General features: G+C 30.8%; 1 protein-coding gene across 1 annotated transcript; it reads right to left on the minus strand.

The window, feature by feature from the left end:
• Nucleotides 1–6647: 6647 nt before the first annotated feature.
• Nucleotides 6648–10837, minus strand: AI (beta-fructosidase). Its single transcript, NM_001247914.2, is given in 7 exon segments — nucleotides 6648–7094; nucleotides 7213–7300; nucleotides 7387–7625; nucleotides 7705–7866; nucleotides 8055–8914; nucleotides 10292–10300; nucleotides 10468–10837. Coding segments are annotated over 7 exon segments (1911 nt in total). The 5' UTR covers nucleotides 10820–10837; the 3' UTR covers nucleotides 6648–6893.
• Nucleotides 10838–19035: the final 8198 nt, after the last annotated feature.

Genomic DNA, 19035 nt, shown 5'->3' on the forward strand with positions numbered 1-19035 from the left:
CAAGTTGTCTGTAAGAATCTTACTTCCAACTTGAGGAGGGGTGATAAAACTAGCCTAGTTAGTTAATAGCTTAAGTAGTGAGTTAGTTACTAATTAGTTAGTTAGTTATAGTTAGTTATAGTTAGTTAAAGTTAGTTAGAAGTCACATTTTTTACACTTTGTCAATTTGTTGAATCTGTTAGTTTGTTGTTCATTGATGTGTATATATACACACACATTACATTGATCAATGCAACATATTCCAATTCTAAAGAAGCTTCTTCTTCTTCTTCTTCTTCATTCGTTATTATCAATGGCTCAACCTCCATTAATGGAGGAATGATATGCCCAGCTTACATGCTGGTTTTGTCAATTTGAAGAACACATGATATACAAAAAATACTTACTCGTATGTGATTATAAATAAATCAAGCAATAAACTATATTTGTGATCACTATTATTTTAAGTGAGAATTGAAATATCGTTGGAATAGTAACAAAATTAGGTTCATCCGCATGCTAATGACCCTCCTCTTCAACACTTATAAAACAACAACATATTTGATTGTAGTAGTCGTGGGAAGGAAATTGAGGCTTTATTTATTTGTGCTTAGTGAAAATTTGAATGCTTTAAATATTAAATTATTTAAAATATTTGTTTTTATTAAGATTTAAGTACTTAATTGATTTAAATAGATTTTAAATAAAAAGTTAGTATCAATCAATAATATCTTGTATAAATAATATTTGTCACTATTTTATTTATAGTCAGTTGTCACTGTTACTAACTACATCTATCATCAAAACTATTACCATTGTCAATCACCATTCACCTTCGTCATCACAATTACTACTAACAACCACAATTGATGCCAACCATTAATTGCTACTATTCGTACCACCTTATCATTATAATTATATTCATTATCACTATCATTATCACTGTCAATCACTATTACTGTAATCAATTCCTAACATCAACACATTGTCAATCACCATATATACTTCGACTACCACCAATATCGTTGTCGCCATCACTTCCACCTCCACCATCACTATAAATCATATCAAAATGGTTAATCCTTACTATCAACTACCTCCAACATCACAATTAGCATCGCAGCCAACTACCATGCCAACACATCGTCAACCACCAAACATTCTTTAACCACCACCAATTACTAATATCAACCAACTTCACAATCACTGTCACCACTAGTAGTTGCCACCATCATGACAGTCACTACTACATCAACCACCTCCGTCGCAATTATCACTATCACTTTTACGAGCCACTAATTACCAACTATTATCATTATCACTATAAATCATCTATGTCATCACCGGTGTACATAAATGTTGCTTTTTAATTCAATAGTAATAAATCTATATTTTTTCCTGATATTTAATATGTTTATATATATTTAAATTATTCACATTCATAAATTGTATCACATCGATGGCATCCTAAAGTTGGCACTAATTTTCACTTAGACACTCCAACTAGACTTTGTTCATTTTGGACATCTCATATCATGTCCCGCTGTGTCATTTTGACACTTTTTGCTGACATGACATAGTGAGTGTGATACACTCCTTACCAGCGTGGAGAGCTTATATTTAACCTGCTTTATTTAATTTTTTCTTCTTAATCTCCATTTTAGCCACCATTTTCAAAACTTAAACTCCTTCCATGGATAAATAGATCTAATAGTGCTACAACACCAAGAAATTTCAAGCTTAAATAACTTTTTTTTTATTTTGTTGTCATTCTTCCTTGAAATGTTTTGAAAAAAAATTGAAATATATTTTCTTGAAAGAAAATCTAGAAAATTCTTTAGGGAACTTTTTGTTTAAATTTGAAGAATTTGATTTTATTTGAATTTTATAAGTAAGAGGAATCAATTTTTGCAAAGAAATTGTGCTTTTGTAAATAATTCCTTTCAAATAGTTAAATTACTATAAAAATATATGAAGAGAATTAAAACAATCTAGGATAGGGGGTTGTGGAATGTGAAGAAGACAATCTGGTGGGGGAGAGGTTGAGTTAAAAATTATTTTCAATATATATGTCACATGTCTTTGTTTAATTCATCATTTTGACACGTCATCGACGAGTATGTTATACACACCTTACATATTTGACTGATTATAAAAAAAATGACAAAATGACATATCAAAACATGACATGAGGTATCTAAAATAGACAAAACCTAATTGAGATGTCTAAATGAAAATTAATACCAACTTTAGAAAGCTAGCGATGAGTTAATCTTTTATAAAAACAAATGAAGCTTTAGTGAGGCTAAAATTTTTAGGCATTAGCCCCAACATCAATGCGGAGTTCTAAAGCACTTTAAGATTTAGAAAGAGCCTCAATTTTTTAGGCAAAAAGTCTTTGTTGCAAAAAGGACCTTATAGTTAAGTACTTCAATCAGTGAGACAGAAAGTGTTTTTGTTCAATCCATGAACAACAAAATGGTACTTGTACAAAATAGGAAATCATATATATCAGTGGACTATAGGAAATGTGGTTAATTAGTTTAGGATTAAAACCAAAGCTATCACTTCTTTTAAAGATATATAAAGGAGTACTCTATTGCGATGAGAAATTTTGTGAGGTAAAATACTACCTAAGCATCAAAAGAAAATTTTATTTCTAAGACTCAAACTCGAGACTCTAGTTATCGATTAAGACATATTTACTCCTCCACCTCTGTGATGGAGATTGAATTGTGAGAAAAGCTGGTATATATTGGTAATTAATTAAGACAGGAAAACATTTTCTTATTAATAATAATAAAGCGAAAGTAGTTCTATGTTAGTCAATTTTATAATCTTTTATAACCCTGTTCTTTATTTTATGTCCTTCCGATAAGAATATTTTATAACATGTCGAAAATCTAAAATATATTCAATTATAATTTACATTGAAATTATAAGGGATTGTGTCCACTCCTTTGCTGCTCCCTTAATGGTAAGATTGGTTGTAGAGCACAAAACAAAATAACATCATGATTTCAAGGCATAAAAAGGGGTAGTATGCATTAGAGAAAGTACAGTACTAGAGTTTGTAGTATTACTTTTTTATTTGATATAAATTACAATAGATTGATATCTATTTAATATTATTTTATGTATAACTAATACATAGCAAATCATGATATTAGTAATAGAAGTGTTTTTATACGTGCATAAGCATTGTTTTGGATGGAGGATATTTTATAAATAAAAAAATTATACAGTACATGTTATTTTTTATATACAAAATCAAATAGTAAATAACGTATAATGTCAACATAACTATCTCTACCTCAACATTATTAATATACGTTACTCAACATTATATTACTATTTTTATACATTTTATTAAAACACTCTGAAATGGTCCAATTCTATGAGGTAAATGAAAAACTGAAAAGAACAAGACTCAGGCGTCTCAAGTGCAATAAATATAGGAGTAATAACAAACTGAAAGAGAAAAGGAGAAAGTCAATGAAATTAGTATGTAAACATTACGTAAAGAAAACAGGTACTCCCAATTTTATACATTCAATAAGGATCCGTTTTATAATACCCATAAACCTGTATTATTATTTAAATGGAAAAAAAAAGTTATGCAGAAAAGGAAAAGCAAAGAAGAATATTAAATAATATATCAGAATTTTATATAAAGTCGAGCCCAATTATATACTATTTTAACTATGAGAAGAATGGTCCAAATGGTTCTGTCAATTCTATATATTTTATTATTTAATATGAGAGCTTTTCTTTTTTGTCTCTAATATTAAAAAAATATAATAATAGTATAAATGAAAAGGTGACTTGAGCTCTGATTATCAGTTTAAATATTTTTGAATGTTTGACTACTTTGAATTTAGCGGGAAAAAAATATTTATGTAATATAAAAATTATAAATTTATTTTGTTTTCAGAAGATGAGAAATCATTAATCAATTTGGTGTAGCCTGTAGCATTAGGTGTTTTTCGAGTCACGGTCCACAATATAGGCCCAAATTATCCCAATGATCTGGGCCTGAACTTTGATATTAATGGCTATCTGGGTGAAACTATTGACATCGGATAGTTCAAAAGGCTTAGATCAATTTTCATATATGGCAAACATAAAAATTATATTTGAATGTTATAGTCATAGTTTGTATATTTACGTTCCATGATAAATTTTATGTTTGTTATGGAGCATCAGATTGTATAGCTCGCTGGCAATGCTTCAGATTTGTATAATTTCGGTGGTAGGTCATTTGTATAAATCGTTGGCATAAATCGCTGACAGCCTCTCAAATTTTATTTTATTTGTTTGCATATCTGCATAAAATTTGAATTTATATATAATTGAATCGAAATAAACTATTTGTATATCGAATCTCTCTCTCGCTTTATGCAACAATAATTATACATTGTAATTTGTATAATTTGTGTTTGTATAAAGTGAGAAAGACAAAAGAGAACTGGATAGGAAAAGATCTGTATTTGTATCATTATAAGTATATAGGACGAAAATATATGTATTCATATTTGTATATACATTTTCTCTCGCTTTATACAAACACAAACACATTTTATACATTTGTGTTTGTATAAAAGCGAGAGTGGCGAGTGAGAAACCTAGGGAGAGAGGCGAATGAAAATATTTTGCTACAGGTTAAATCAAATTGTGTATATAACATTTAATTTGAATTAATAGTTTGTTATTATATATTTTTCCTTAAAAGGAATACAATACAGAATACAGAAACCTCAATAGTTTTTAGGCGTTAATTACACATTATCTTAAAAGTTTTTTAAATAAATGATTTTGGATTTTTCAAAACTTGTGGATACATTGCTCATTCGCTCTATATATATAACAAACAATAAATAAGTTGTGTATCACTAATATAATTATATTTGAAATAATTGGGGTTATGTATCGGTAATAATATTTCTACCATATTAGTATACACAAACAAAATTGTGGTGTATTTCATAGAGGTCGAGTGATGTATCCGGATGAAAAAAGAGAGAGAAGGAAAAAGGAAATTTTTGTATTTAATTCAAAGATAGGAATTTTTAGAGGATATAATAATATTAAGTTGTATATAATTTTGTAACTTTCTCTAAAAAAATATTGTCTTTATTGTTTTAAAAATAATTTCATTTCGTATTTTTTTTTTCATTTGTTCCATTATGTGTAGATATGTCAAAGTTTGCTAAGCCCATGGAGCCGGTCCAACCCAACTCGGTATTGGGGTATGGTTGTGATAGGATTTACAAGACCATTCAACATTAGGACTTATAAGCCCTTGAGTCTTGATCGGGAACAGGTTAGGATCGTCCCATGGGTCAAAACTATTTATATACGGTAACTAAAAGGATCTCACTAGTGTATGAGCTAGCTAATTACTTAGATGCACGTTATGCTGTAACATTACAAATCTTACTAGATTTTGGTGCATTTCGATACGTCTATTTATTCTAGAAGGACTTCATTCAAATGGATTCGCATGTATCTAGGATATATAAACAAATTCCAAGCCCTCGCCTCCCACCCATCTTGGTCGCTCTTATCTCGCTTGCATATTTGGAATGCATCACAACATATACATGTAGCTTGGGCATGTAGTATCCAAGGTACATGTTAATCATACTAAATTTTTTGTTAGTGTTATTGAAAAAACACCATTGTTACCATATTTGATTTGAAAATAGTCTCATTTACTTGATGGTATAGAGCTTTAAGTTTAAAAAGGAAAAAAATGCTAACCCCCCCAGTTTGTGGCCCTTCTAAAATTAGGTTGAGTTGAACAATTTAGGCACTTTCAAATAAAGGGCCAACCTTCCTTAGCTCATTAAATTTCTTGGCCCACGAGGCTTGAATTAGATGGGCTGGGCTGATCTTCTTTTGTAACTCTAAATTTATTTGTACGGGAATTATATCATTGCTAAATAGAAATGTATCATTATTATTGTATATGTATAAAGAATGAATCATATTCATAGTGGATTCAAGATTTGCACTTAAGGGCTTCAAGAGGGGAAATTTCAAAAACAACAAACATTAACCCTTAAAAGTATTCCATAACTACAGTTTCATTATTTATGATTCATAATAATATTCTTGTTCGCTATGCATTTATATTTATATATATTTTTTTTCGTGAATTTTGAAGAAAAAATACAAATAGAAACTAATTTGTATTAAAATGAATACATATTAAGAGAAGAGAGATGAGTGAGATCGAGAGAGGAGAGACGGGAGCGAGATCGAGAGAATTATATTTTGTATTTCTTTTACATTTTATCCTCTATTTATTATTTAGTGCATAACTATTTTGTATATTGTATCAATTGTATTTATCCGCTCTTTGATTGAGTACAACTGATACATAATACATTTAAAAATATCTTACTTATACCATATACTTTTTACCAAGTTGCTCACTCCCTCCTAACTTCGACCTTACGTATAGAATTGTATGAGTTAGAAGATGAATCATTGTTGTATATGTTGTGTATAATAAGCTCCAATTCCAATCTCGTTGAACAAAAATATTTAGGTGGCTCGTAACCATTTATACTTTTGCTCAACGAGATTGCGGAGAGCTTGCCGTTATTACTAGTTATATAAAAGAAAAAATAATCAAGTTTGTCAACATTCCCAAGTTGTTTCTGTAAATTATTTGTGCATATATTTGCTGAGCTTTCTTAGTTTACATAGAATCCAGGTAAGCTCTACTCGGTTTCCAGGAACCCATACATTGTATACTCTACTAGATTTGACATTGCTAGATGACATCTAATCCTAAGGTAGGGCGAATAACACTACATATATTGATCTCCCTCTTCCCTTTCTTGATGGGACGTCGGTGAAATAACCTTCAAATGAAAAAGAAAAAAAAAACGAAATAAAGAAGATTACAAGTCTTGCAAAGGGAAGGATTGAATATTAGCTGACTCAAGTGACCAAATCTTGACGGAGGCAGTAACGCTAGCCCCTGTGGCATTGTTGAAAACAAAGAGTCGTGCTGCTCCATTTACTGCCTTTGTTGGGTAAATTCGCGATGTTATGACTGTTCTTCCTCCTTGAGCAAAGCTCTCCACAATTGAGTGATCCACCTAAAATTCAGTTTATAAAAAACCTTTTACTCAAATGCAACTGCCAAGTACTTTAATTATTGTGAAGTGAAGAAATGGAATAAAATCAAGGTAAAATAAGGGAATCATTATCACTTACCAATAATCTCATTGAATGTTTTTCACCGTCCAACACAGGTACTGAACTACCATAAACTTGTTTACCAACTCCCGGAGCCTCAGAGGATCTGCATATATCAGATCAACAACCCGCTACTTTTATCCATCTCCATTTTACAAGGACAAATTAATTGTGCCAGATAGAAAAGCAAACCTAGTTTGATCAGCACAGAAGTGAGTCTCTGCACGACCATCAGCTCCTTTAGAAATGTAAAAGTAAACTGGCGTTAGCTCAGATAGCGTTTGATCAGCAATTACTATGACACCAAATGGTCCCAAAATGCCTCTGCTAGCAGCACCTCCACTAGTAGAGCAACTGAAACCTACATGATCTGCTTCAATTATTCCCTGAAGCGCGACTTTGTCCACTTCAAATGAGGCTTCTATATCCAACTGCACAATAGCTAAACAAGTTTTGGGACTGCAGATTAAGCGCGTGTTTGTAATTTAAAACAAAAGTAACGCAACAAACCTCTGCAGCTGAGTCAACACGGAGTAGCTCAATTGAGCCTGGTTGAAGATCGACTTGCTTAACAGTAGGATCACCCACTCTTAAGCTTTCAATTTCTTCCACTGGCCACTGAAGTAGATGTGTCCCTGTCTTCTTGTCGTAAAGCACTGTCCTTGGAATACTCTGTTATTTCGAAACACTATTAGACACGTTTCATATACAATTCAGAATTTACTTCACCTACAAATGCATTGATTATAACAACTTTCTCTAAATAAGAAATTTCCCTACCATGATTATTACGATACAACTAGACGCTGTGTATGGTGCAAAGTAAAATAACAAAACAATGTGTTCATCCAAGTCCATACCTGTACAGATGCCCATCCCTTCTGCAGGTCAGCAGATTCACTGTCAGTTTCCCCAATCCATCCCCACAGTACTCTTCGTTCTTTCTTCGGGTCATAAAAAGTCTTTGATGCATAATATTTCCCATAGTCTAGTCTCAACCCAATTCCACAATCCAATTCCGGGTTATCGGGTGTCCATTTGTTCTTTCCCAAGTCATACGTACCAATAGCATAATGATCTTGCTTATTGTCATCTAAACTTGCTTTTAACACATGCTTTACACCCGGCCCGTTATATGATGTGTCCAACCCGTTTGTTTTTTTAGTAGATACCGGGTAAAAGTCCACACACTCCCACATACCCGTACCCGGAACCGCATGCAGCACTCCATCCAATAGCTTAAAGCTTGTGAAGTTGGAAGTTTCATAAACAAGTGCAACACCCGTTTTACCAATCTTAGACCCGATTGTTAACAGCCATTGCCCATTTTGTGGTCCGGTCCAAGCAGTAGTCGGGTCTCTAAAGTCCTTGACACCAATGCCGGGTGGAGGAACCAGAACCGGGTTGCCTTTGAACTTGACCCAGTCTAGAAGGAGAGGATCAGATAAGTTGGCGGGGTACGCAAGATTTTGCACTTGCACATAATCATCAGTGTCACCGGTATAAAGCATCATGATCTGACCATCGGGTAGGATGGTAGCGGACCCTGTCCAGACACCGTTAATATCATACCATTGATCAGGAACCATGGCAAAAGGCAAGTAGAGCCAGTGGATCAAGTCCTTGGATACAGCATGGCCCCATGTGATATTTCCCCAAATAGCTGAATCTGGATTGTATTGATAAAAAAGGTGGTACCATCCCTTGTGATACAATGGTCCTGTTAACCAATTTATTCACGTTAATAGAAATTTCAAAGTTTTTACTTGTATAGGTAAGACTTTTCTATGCAATTTGAATTATAAAATACTCTACAAAATCTCAATACGTTCCGTACCAAAATTGCTATGCTTTTTGCGGCAAAAAGATAACCTTCTTTTTTTTTTGAAAATTTGGCCACGAGTTTTTATTTTTGACTTTTGGATAAGATTTTCTTCAACAAGATACGTAAACAAATTTCACTAGTGGTATGTTAGGAGAAATGATAGAAATTTCACATTTAAGTTATCTTATTATCATTATTCATATTAGTTTTATAAATTTCTAGTTCCTCATTTTTACCTATCAGATTAATGTATCTCGCACATCAGACTCATGTATCAGCGCTTATATTATTGTATTAGTTTGAGAGACTTTTATAACCATAAAATTATAAAAGATTAATAATAATTTTATCTTAAAAATTTATAATTTCCGTCATTTACTCATGATAATAGTAATTGCTAAGCGGCCAAGATAACCTACTCCATTTCAAAAAAAAATAAAAAAATCAAGTGGAAGATGGATTACTTTGAGTGGGGGCCCCACTATTGGTATTATTACATTACTACAAAAAAGTATGACCCACATAACGTGATTGGTTTCCAAACTTGTATAATACTGACCCAATCAAGTGTTTTCTTTTTATTGGAAAATTGCACAAAAGCAAAAAACATTACTGCCACAAGATCTCATGTTAATCCCAATTATATTGGAACAACAAGCTTAATTCATCAACTTGTGGTCTTTATTAAAATGTCTGTTCAACTAATTTTTATGAATATCTAGAAAGGTTAGAATTTACTCCATCCATCCTACTCTATTTGACTTGACGTGTTTTCTTAAAATTTGTTATTTCAAAATACTTGTCCATTTAGAAAAATAAGATAATTGATTCCTCCCCTATTTCACCCTTAATCTAAATAATGTACAGTGAAAATAAGAATGATTTAGCTTAATTATTTTTCCTAATGAGTACTCCCTCCAATCCAAAACTATTGATGATTTAACATGAATTAATTGTGACTAAAGCATATGTAATTATGATAGTCTTTTCACTTTGGATTTGACATAATCATTATAGGGGTTAGGAAGGGCAAATTTGAAAGAAAAAAAAATTAAACATCACATTGATTATGTCAAACATCAATTATTTTGAAGGGAGTAATATTTGTTTTTGAGTATAAGGTAAAAGGATTAACCGAGATGATATACATAAGCACCCGAATTAATGATTTGCTCATTCATGAGATTGCTTTAAAAGTTATAATCATAGTTTAAGAATATAATTAATTAAAAACTAGCAGAAAATAGTGATAATAATTAACTTTGAACTCACCATTAGGATCTGCAGAATAGCATCCAATCAGAATCCAAAAGATACCCCCAACAGATCAATAGCCATAAATATCATTGAGAAAAAAAAGAACTGTTATAAGTATTTATAAATAATTTCAATTTTAAGATCAAATAAAAAAGAAATTAAAGAAAAGTCAAAATAAGAAAGTTAATTACCGTTCATCCAATTTTTTTGAGGTTGAAAATGGTAAGCCGTTCTTTGCCAGCTAAGCATAGCATTGGACCACGCATAAGAAACGTGACTAGCACCGGCTACATCTCGAAAAGTTTTATCGGAGACTCCCTGAGAAACACCTCTTGACGGCGGCGCCGGCGAACGGGAGTCGATTTGCAAGTCCGGTGACTGGTTGTTGAGGATCGGAAAGAAGGCTACAGAAAGCAAAAGGAAAACGGAGAGGAAAATGCCGGAGATGATTTTAAGGGACTTCCGGTGGCCGGAATCGGGTTGATCCGGGAGTAATGTGTAACGAGAGGCGGAGTTTTCGGGGTCATAACACTGAGTGGCCATAATAGAAGATAGAGGAATGGGAGAAGCTACTAGTCTACTGCTATATATATAGGTGATGAACACAGAAAATGACTGGGACCAACGAAATTGAGTAACAAAAGGACTTTTATAATTTGAGGTACACTTGGGATTAGAGAAAATGACCAAAACTATGCTTACTGTTTGGTTAATTTTTTTATTTTACTTCTTCATTTATTTCACTTCATTGAAATGACTTAATGTATACTTTATTTTAATCGTTATTATATTTTACTTTGATTAAAATGATTTATTTTGGTTCTTTATTTAACAAAATTTACTACTTTTCTTGCTCAAAATAAAAACTGTTATTAGGTCAGTAAAATAATATTTAAAAGAGAAAATAATAAATTTTGTTGGAGAAATTAAAAAAAAATAGTATTAGATTTTATGGAAGATTTTTCTTTGAAGGTAAAAAAACTCTATGTTTAGGACAAAAGACCAAAATGACCACTTTTTATTATACATTTATTATTATTTTAATCAAGTGAAATATATTAAGGATCCAAATGAACATATTTATTATATATTAAAGACTATCGTTATGGGCCATTTTGTATATTTTCTCCTTGATAGTATATTTTAGTAACTTTCATTATAGATTAAAATGTGGAATGTAAATATTTAAAAAAAAATTGAGACTTGAATATTAATTAAATATAACTAGTAAAACTTTTCGTATAATGAGATTCGAATAAATCCTACTTGAAAGGGATTTACAGGTTGATTTGTATTCATTGAATGTTTAGTTGGATTCAACAAAAAGACAAGTTCTCATCTATAAAGACAGAAATTTAAAAAGTTTAAATTCTCTATTAATTAAATATAAATAGTAAAACTTTTCGTATAATGAGATTCGAATAAATCCTACTTGAAAGGGATTTACAGGTTGATTTGTATTCATTGAATGTTTAGTTGGATTCAACAAAAAGACAAGTTCTCATCTATAAAGACAGAAATTTAAAAAGTTTAAATTCTCTATTAATTAAATATAAATAGTAAAACTTTTCGTATAATGAGATTCGAATAAATCCTACTTGAAAGGGATTTACAGGTTGATTTGTATTCATTGAATGTTTAGTTGGATTCAACAAAAAGACAAGTTCTCATCTATAAAGACAGAAATTTAAAAAGTTTAAATTCTCTATTAATTAAATATAAATAGTAAAACTTTTCGTATAATGAGATTCGAATAAATCCTACTTGAAAGGGATTTACAGGTTGATTTGTATTCATTGAATGTTTAGTTGGATTCAACAAAAAGACAAGTTCTCATCTATAAAGACAGAAATTTAAAAAGTTTAAATTCTCTATTAATTAAATATAAATAGTAAAACTTTTCGTATAATGAGATTCGAATAAATCCTACTTGAAAGGGATTTACAGGTTGATTTGTCTTCATTGAATGTTTAGTTGGATTCAACAAAAAGACAAGTTCTCATCTATAAAGACAGAAATTTAAAAAGTTTAAATCCTCTATTAATTAAATATAAATAGTAAAACTTTTCGTATAATGAGATTCGAATAAATCCTACTTGAAAGGGATTTACAGGTTGATTTGTCTTCATTGAATGTTTAGTTGGATTCAACAAAAAGACAAGTTCTCATCTATAAAGACAGAAATTTAAAAAGTTTAAATCCTCTATTAATTAAATATAAATAGTAAAACTTTTCGTATAATGAGATTCGTGTTATAAAATCAAGCTCATAAGAATATAATCATAAAGAGAAGAAGACAAGAGAAGTAAGATGGAAGATAAGACTTTCTTCGTATTCAAGTGTATTCAAGTCTCATATGTATATATTACAATAGTGAATGAACAACTCTATTTATAGAGTGAGAAATCACTCCAAAGATTACCATATTAAGTATCATAATAAATAGATACATTCTTATCCAAAAAGGTTCATGTCACCTAGTGAATATGAATGGTTGTTCATGTGCCAACCTTATGGACTATCCACTTAATTCAATGTATTTATAACACTCCCCCTTGGATGTCCATAGATAATGTGCCTCGTTAAAACCTTACTAGGAAAAACCCTGTGGGAAAAAATTCTAGTGAAGGAAAAAGAGTACACATATCTTTTGATACGCACCATTTGTTGCCTCATTAAAAACCTTGTCAGGAAAATCCAGTGGGAAAAAAACCTCGATCAAGGGAAAAAGAGTGCAACGCGTATTGTACTCCCCCTGATTAAAACATCACTTGATTTCTTGTGATGATGTCTCCAATCTTTGTACATTGTGGTTGGTATATTCTTTTTTTAAAGAAAAACCACACATTTCTTGAATATGGTGTGTCATTTATCTCAACCAGACGCACTTTTGACTTGCTTCATGGAGGACTTTTATTTCTGCAGAGCAACATTTGCTTCATTGATCCCCAGGATATTATTGTGCCTCCACATGCAAACACATAGCGTGCTTGAGATAGAGCTTTATGCGGATCAGATAAATATTCTGCATCTGCGTAATCAATCAATTTTGTCTTGGATTCCTCGGGATAGAATAAACCCATAACTATGGTCCTTTGAGGATATTCATTCATGTGCTCAACACCATTTCAATGTCCTTTTATCGGGGAGAAACTGAATCTTGCCAGTAAATTTACTGCAAAACAAATATCTAGTCAAATATTGTTAGTAAGATGCACTAGTGCCCTGATTGCACCAAGATAGAGTTTCATCACCAAGAAACTCTTATCCTTCTTTTGAGATCAAACTGAATCATCATTTATGTCAAGTGATCTCATAATCATTGGGGTACTCAATGAATGCGATATATCCACATAAAATTGCATCAAAATTTTTCAGTGTATGTGCACTGTTGTCTGTTAGACAAATATTTTATTTGTCAAATTAACAATCTGTAGGTCAAGACAAAATTTTGTCTTACCAAGACCTTTTCATAAAAATACAAGGACAATTAGGGTCATTCTTTTGTACCCTTTTTCTTCCTTGACTATTTCAATCCATATAAGGATTCTTGAAGCTTTATTGGATAAGTTTCTTTCAAACCTTTATATGCTTCAGACACCTGGATTGTTTCAAGGATTTTCATATAACCTTCATTACAATTTTTCATTACATGCATTCAAGTTTTTCATATGTTGCCAGATCAAAACAAACCTCATTGCATCCACCAAAGGATAAAACATCTCCAATAATGTCAGGATTTTTGCGATAAACCTTTATGCCCCAAGGCACAAACCGTATTTGATATCTTACGGTTATACTATCACATAATAATTTATTTGTACCCCACTGACATTATACCTTGATTTATGGACTACCAGTCCAAAATGTCACTTTTCTAAGTGAAACAAAATATACTTGAATTGTGCATTTTACTTGGCTAACCATTTATCTGTTCACACTATATGACAGATTTGAATTCAAGATCCTCATCACAATTTATATCATTGAGCGCTACCTCATATCAAAGATACCGTCGACGGTTATTTGATATCGATTCCAACAAGACATAACTTATCGAGATCTCTTCATTTTTCATTATTTCAGGTACCTGAACCTTTTTCAAGATTTTATGAAGTGTTATGTCAATGTGCTCCTTTATAGCACTTGCCTCATTATCATGACCATATTGATCATTTGCTCCTTCCTTCTTTAAGGAATTTTATATTTGGAATCAATTGGTCTATTACGCTTTCGGCGTATCATAAACTCTGTCCTTCAAGGACTTCACATTGAAGCATTCGCAGCTGAATTATATCATAGGGTCAGTGCATTCCTCTGGCAACTGACTTGCAACATTATGCAACTGAATTATCCCTAGAACTTTAAGTTCACATATTTATTTAAATTGCCTTCACATTTTGAAGGACTATTTGAAGAACTTATAGTGTTCTTCCTTTTATCATTACCACAATGATGACTATTATAATTATGTCCCTCCACGCCCTTATTCATATCATTAATCATTTGTCATCTTTCAGACTAACATTCACTGCTACCACATTCATATGATTGAATGGAGCAAGTTAACAGGCGGATTTCAGAGTTATTACATGTTGCTACCACATTCTTTTCAAGGAATGAAGCAAATTCAATAGAACGAATTTCAAGACTTTTCATCAAAGCCTAGTCATCATTATATCATCATTATGGTGCATTGACTCAAACTCAATGTCTTATCCATATAAGGCGTTTTACGCCATAATTCTATGGGACTTGAACCCAATCACGGTGCATCAAATCTCAAATTGATGTCTTACCCTTTTGGTGCGATAGAACTTGAATCTATCGTCTTATCCTCAAATATTTTTATTATGATGCATCCGGACTTTTACCTGATGTCTTACCCTTAACCAACGGTATAATAAATCGAAGTACAACATGACTCATCCTTTGAGTCTTTCAAAACAATCAAAATAACATTCAAATTCATGCTATTAAAATTTTATACCTTCTTCTATTTAAGAAATTTTGTATAGCATGTCATATTCAACCAATAGTAGTATATGTCTTCGGTTCCTGATAATTGTTAGTGACTGAATACTATTTTATTCTAAATCATAAAAATATTCTAGAAAATACATACCTGATTTTATGCATATAATACTTTGATCTTCATAACGAGATCAACCAAAATATGAGTTAAAGAAAAAGTAAAACTCAATCTTAATTGGCTACAGACTCGTGCTGATAACGTGTTATAAAATCAAGCTCATGACAATATAAATATAAAGAGATGAAGACAAGAGAAGTAAAATGGAAGATAAGACTTTCTTCTTATTCAAGTGTATTCAAGTCTCATATGTATATATTACAATAGTGAATAAACAACCCTATTTATAGAGTGAGAAATCACTCCAAAGGTTACCATATTAAGTATCATAATAAATAGATACATTCTTATCCAAAAAGGTTCATGTCACCTAGTGAATATGAATGGTTGTTCATGTACCAACCTTATGGACTATCCACTTAATTTAATGTATTTATAACAATTCGAATAAATCCTACTTGAAAGGGATTTACAGGTTGATTTGTCTTCATTGAATGTTTAGTTGGATTCAACAAAAAGACAAGTTCTCATCTATAAAGACAGAAATTTAAAAAGTTTAAATCCTCTAAATGTGCAAAAACATATTTATAAAACCAGTTACTTGTAATGTAGTTATTTTATAGGACCTGTTTAATTAGAATGAAGTTTAAAAAGAAAAGAAAAAATTAAATTCATGCACTAAAACAAGTTACATTTTCTGATTATAAATAATTTCAATAAAGATGAAATCAGAAGTATAATAAGGGGAAAAACGTCATTTTTTTTCTTTTTAAATAGATTAAAAATAAAAAAGTAACACAAACGAAAAGATTAATTACTAACTTAATAATATTGATAACCGGTCATTTGTTATCACATGTTAAAAAAGAATTTATTTTGTTATGGATTAGAGTTATCCAAGTACAATCAAACTTTGATATTGTTCTTCTTCTTAAAGTAGAACAAAAGAATTGGAGATGATATGACAATACTTTAAATGTAATATTCACTTCTATCGACTCTATATTCACCTATTTTTAGTACATTGAATTATTTTGATAATGAAGATTTGTCCAAAAACGAGTTTTTTATGCTTATAAACAAGAAAATATATCAAATTTGTTCTCGCGACATACCGTTGAGTAGAAGAAACTTGTAAAGTTTCAGAATGTTTGAAGTTCTAAAAATTATTTCTTACCAGGTTCAGAAAGTATGATGTTTGAAGAATTACATGAGCGATGATCTTAATGAAAAACCTACGATAAACTTAATTATTTTATTGATTTTGGAAAGAAAAAATAAGTTAATTATGGAACAAAATTTGGTAAGAATCCAAATAGGACTCAATTATTGATAAGCATTTGGAAACAATTTTTCTTTTTATAGTTAATACAATATTTTTAGAGAAGAAATACTAATATAAATTTTGTGCACCGTCAATATAGTAAATTTCTACACCATCGAATAATTTAATTTCTCCCTAATCTTTGTTACAAAATATAAAATTAAAATTAACTTTCTTTTCTCTCTCCTTGAAATTAAAATCCTCTCATGTCTTTATTCCTCTTAAATAGCTGATATTCAGCGGCAGTTACTCCTCCTTATACGCACTTGGCCTACTTTATCTTTTTTTTTTTTTTTTTCAATTTGCATATCACATTGACCTAATTTCTCTTTATGTTTTCTTCATATCTGCATATCTTGATATTCCAATTTTGTTTGTTTATTTGTACACGTGGATAATTATGATTTTTTTTTTTTATCATTTTTCACACTTATTAACTAATGATTATTTTATTGATTATTATATATAAAAAAAAAGAAGCATTTGCTGGTAAATTTGCAGAATCGAAGTGTCAAATTCAATAATCTATTTCGCTATGTGCAAATTGATAATGTTTTTCAGACTTTGTAGATCATTCAGATAGCACAATAGAATGTATCATAATGTTATTTAATTATAAGGTAGAAGTTTTGTTTCATTTAATTTGGAGGATCATTAGCTCTTTCTTTGGTTGCATTTTTATTTCATCGATATAAAATATTATGTCGAAAGTGAGTGAATCTGCTTCTTTGTAAATACCATTAGTACATGTCTACATAGAACTTCCATGAACTCAAATTTGTGGCATGAACAAATAGCTCTTTTCAATGCAAGATCCAAACTAATGATATGTGTCGACTTTTGTCTTTGAAGTTGATGCACTTTATAGATGTTTCTTCTATCCTTAACATCAATCTTTTCAGAGATAAATTTTTGAGATTGAATTAGTTCTTCTTGAAAAATCTGAAATATCTTTCTTATATATTCCTTCGTCGCTTTATCCTCCATAGGATACAAAGTGTTCAAGCTAAGCCTTGAATATTTTGTCTTGTAATACTTCTTCCTTACTTTATCATATCTAACGTCAAAAGTGTTATCATATCGCATCACAAATATACTCATTGAAGTACAAGAATTCAAATAATCTTTAAAACATTTATTCATACTCTCACTTCTTTGACTTGTTGACATGCCTGCACAAAAAGTAGTACACACATATGCTGGTATCAATTTTCACGAATTGCATATATTCTCTACAACCCACTAATTTTTCCTAAATTATACGTCCCCATTATTTCTATCTATATTGTTTCAAATTTCTTAGGAGTAGTTGTATCGTGAATATACCAACTAAACTTGCTACTAAAATCAGCATACTAATGATAAACATGACCTAAATATTCTGGAATCTTCTTTGTTATGTGTCACATACAAAAATGATGTTTATGTTGGGTTTTAACAAGTGTGAATGGAAAAATAAAAAAGAGAATATCAAAAGTGAGGGAACTACTTTGGAGGGAAAATGAAAAGTCATTTGCAAAGTGCAAATGAAAAGTCATTTCTTTGGATTTGGATTTGGATTTGGCAAATGATGTGATTGATTGATATATTTTTTGGACAAAATTTATTCAATCAATTTTTGTTAAATCAAATAAATCCTGTTAATATTATTTCTTATAAATTTGCGGGTAACAGTAACATTCCGAAAAGTCGTTACTTTTCCGAAAAGTCGTTACTTTCCAAAAAGTAGTTATTTTCCTAACAGACACAATTTTTCAAAAAAGTTGTTATTTTTTCCAAAAGACACAACTTTCTGGATAAAATGGGTCTGAACAGATTTCACTGAACGGACATGTTCCTTGCTGAAAATGGCTATAAAAGGAAGTCAAATTTTGATTTTTTAAACACTGAAAATTTTTCTTTCTCTGCATTTATTTTTCTCTCAAATAAAATCAAAGTGTCGATCGACTGAGTCTGTGTGACTTGTTGTTGTTCTTAAGTTCGTTGAAGTTAAAGAAGTTTGAGGTACCGCTATTTCTTTAACAGGTTTAATCCGTTTTATCTTGAGAGAAATTAATCCATAACCTTGGGTACAGTGAGGGAATTAAATTTCTTAAGGACACATAGTAGTTTCTGTGGACTCGGATTAATTCTTGTATTCTATATTATTTTCTGCTTCATCTTATTTCTGTTTCTGTTTATTAACTTTATAAATAAAAGTTATTATAAGAGTAACAATCTTAAGAAAATTTATACAGTTTCTGTGTTTGAGGTTTCTGGAGATTAAAACCTTTATGGTTTTCTACTCTACTTGAATTTTTAAAATCATTCGATTAACGATTAAAAAAACATAAAAACTTTATC

Source organism: Solanum lycopersicum, chromosome 3 (genome assembly GCF_036512215.1).
Source record: "Solanum lycopersicum chromosome 3, SLM_r2.1".
Lineage (NCBI taxonomy): Eukaryota > Viridiplantae > Streptophyta > Magnoliopsida > Solanales > Solanaceae > Solanum > Solanum lycopersicum.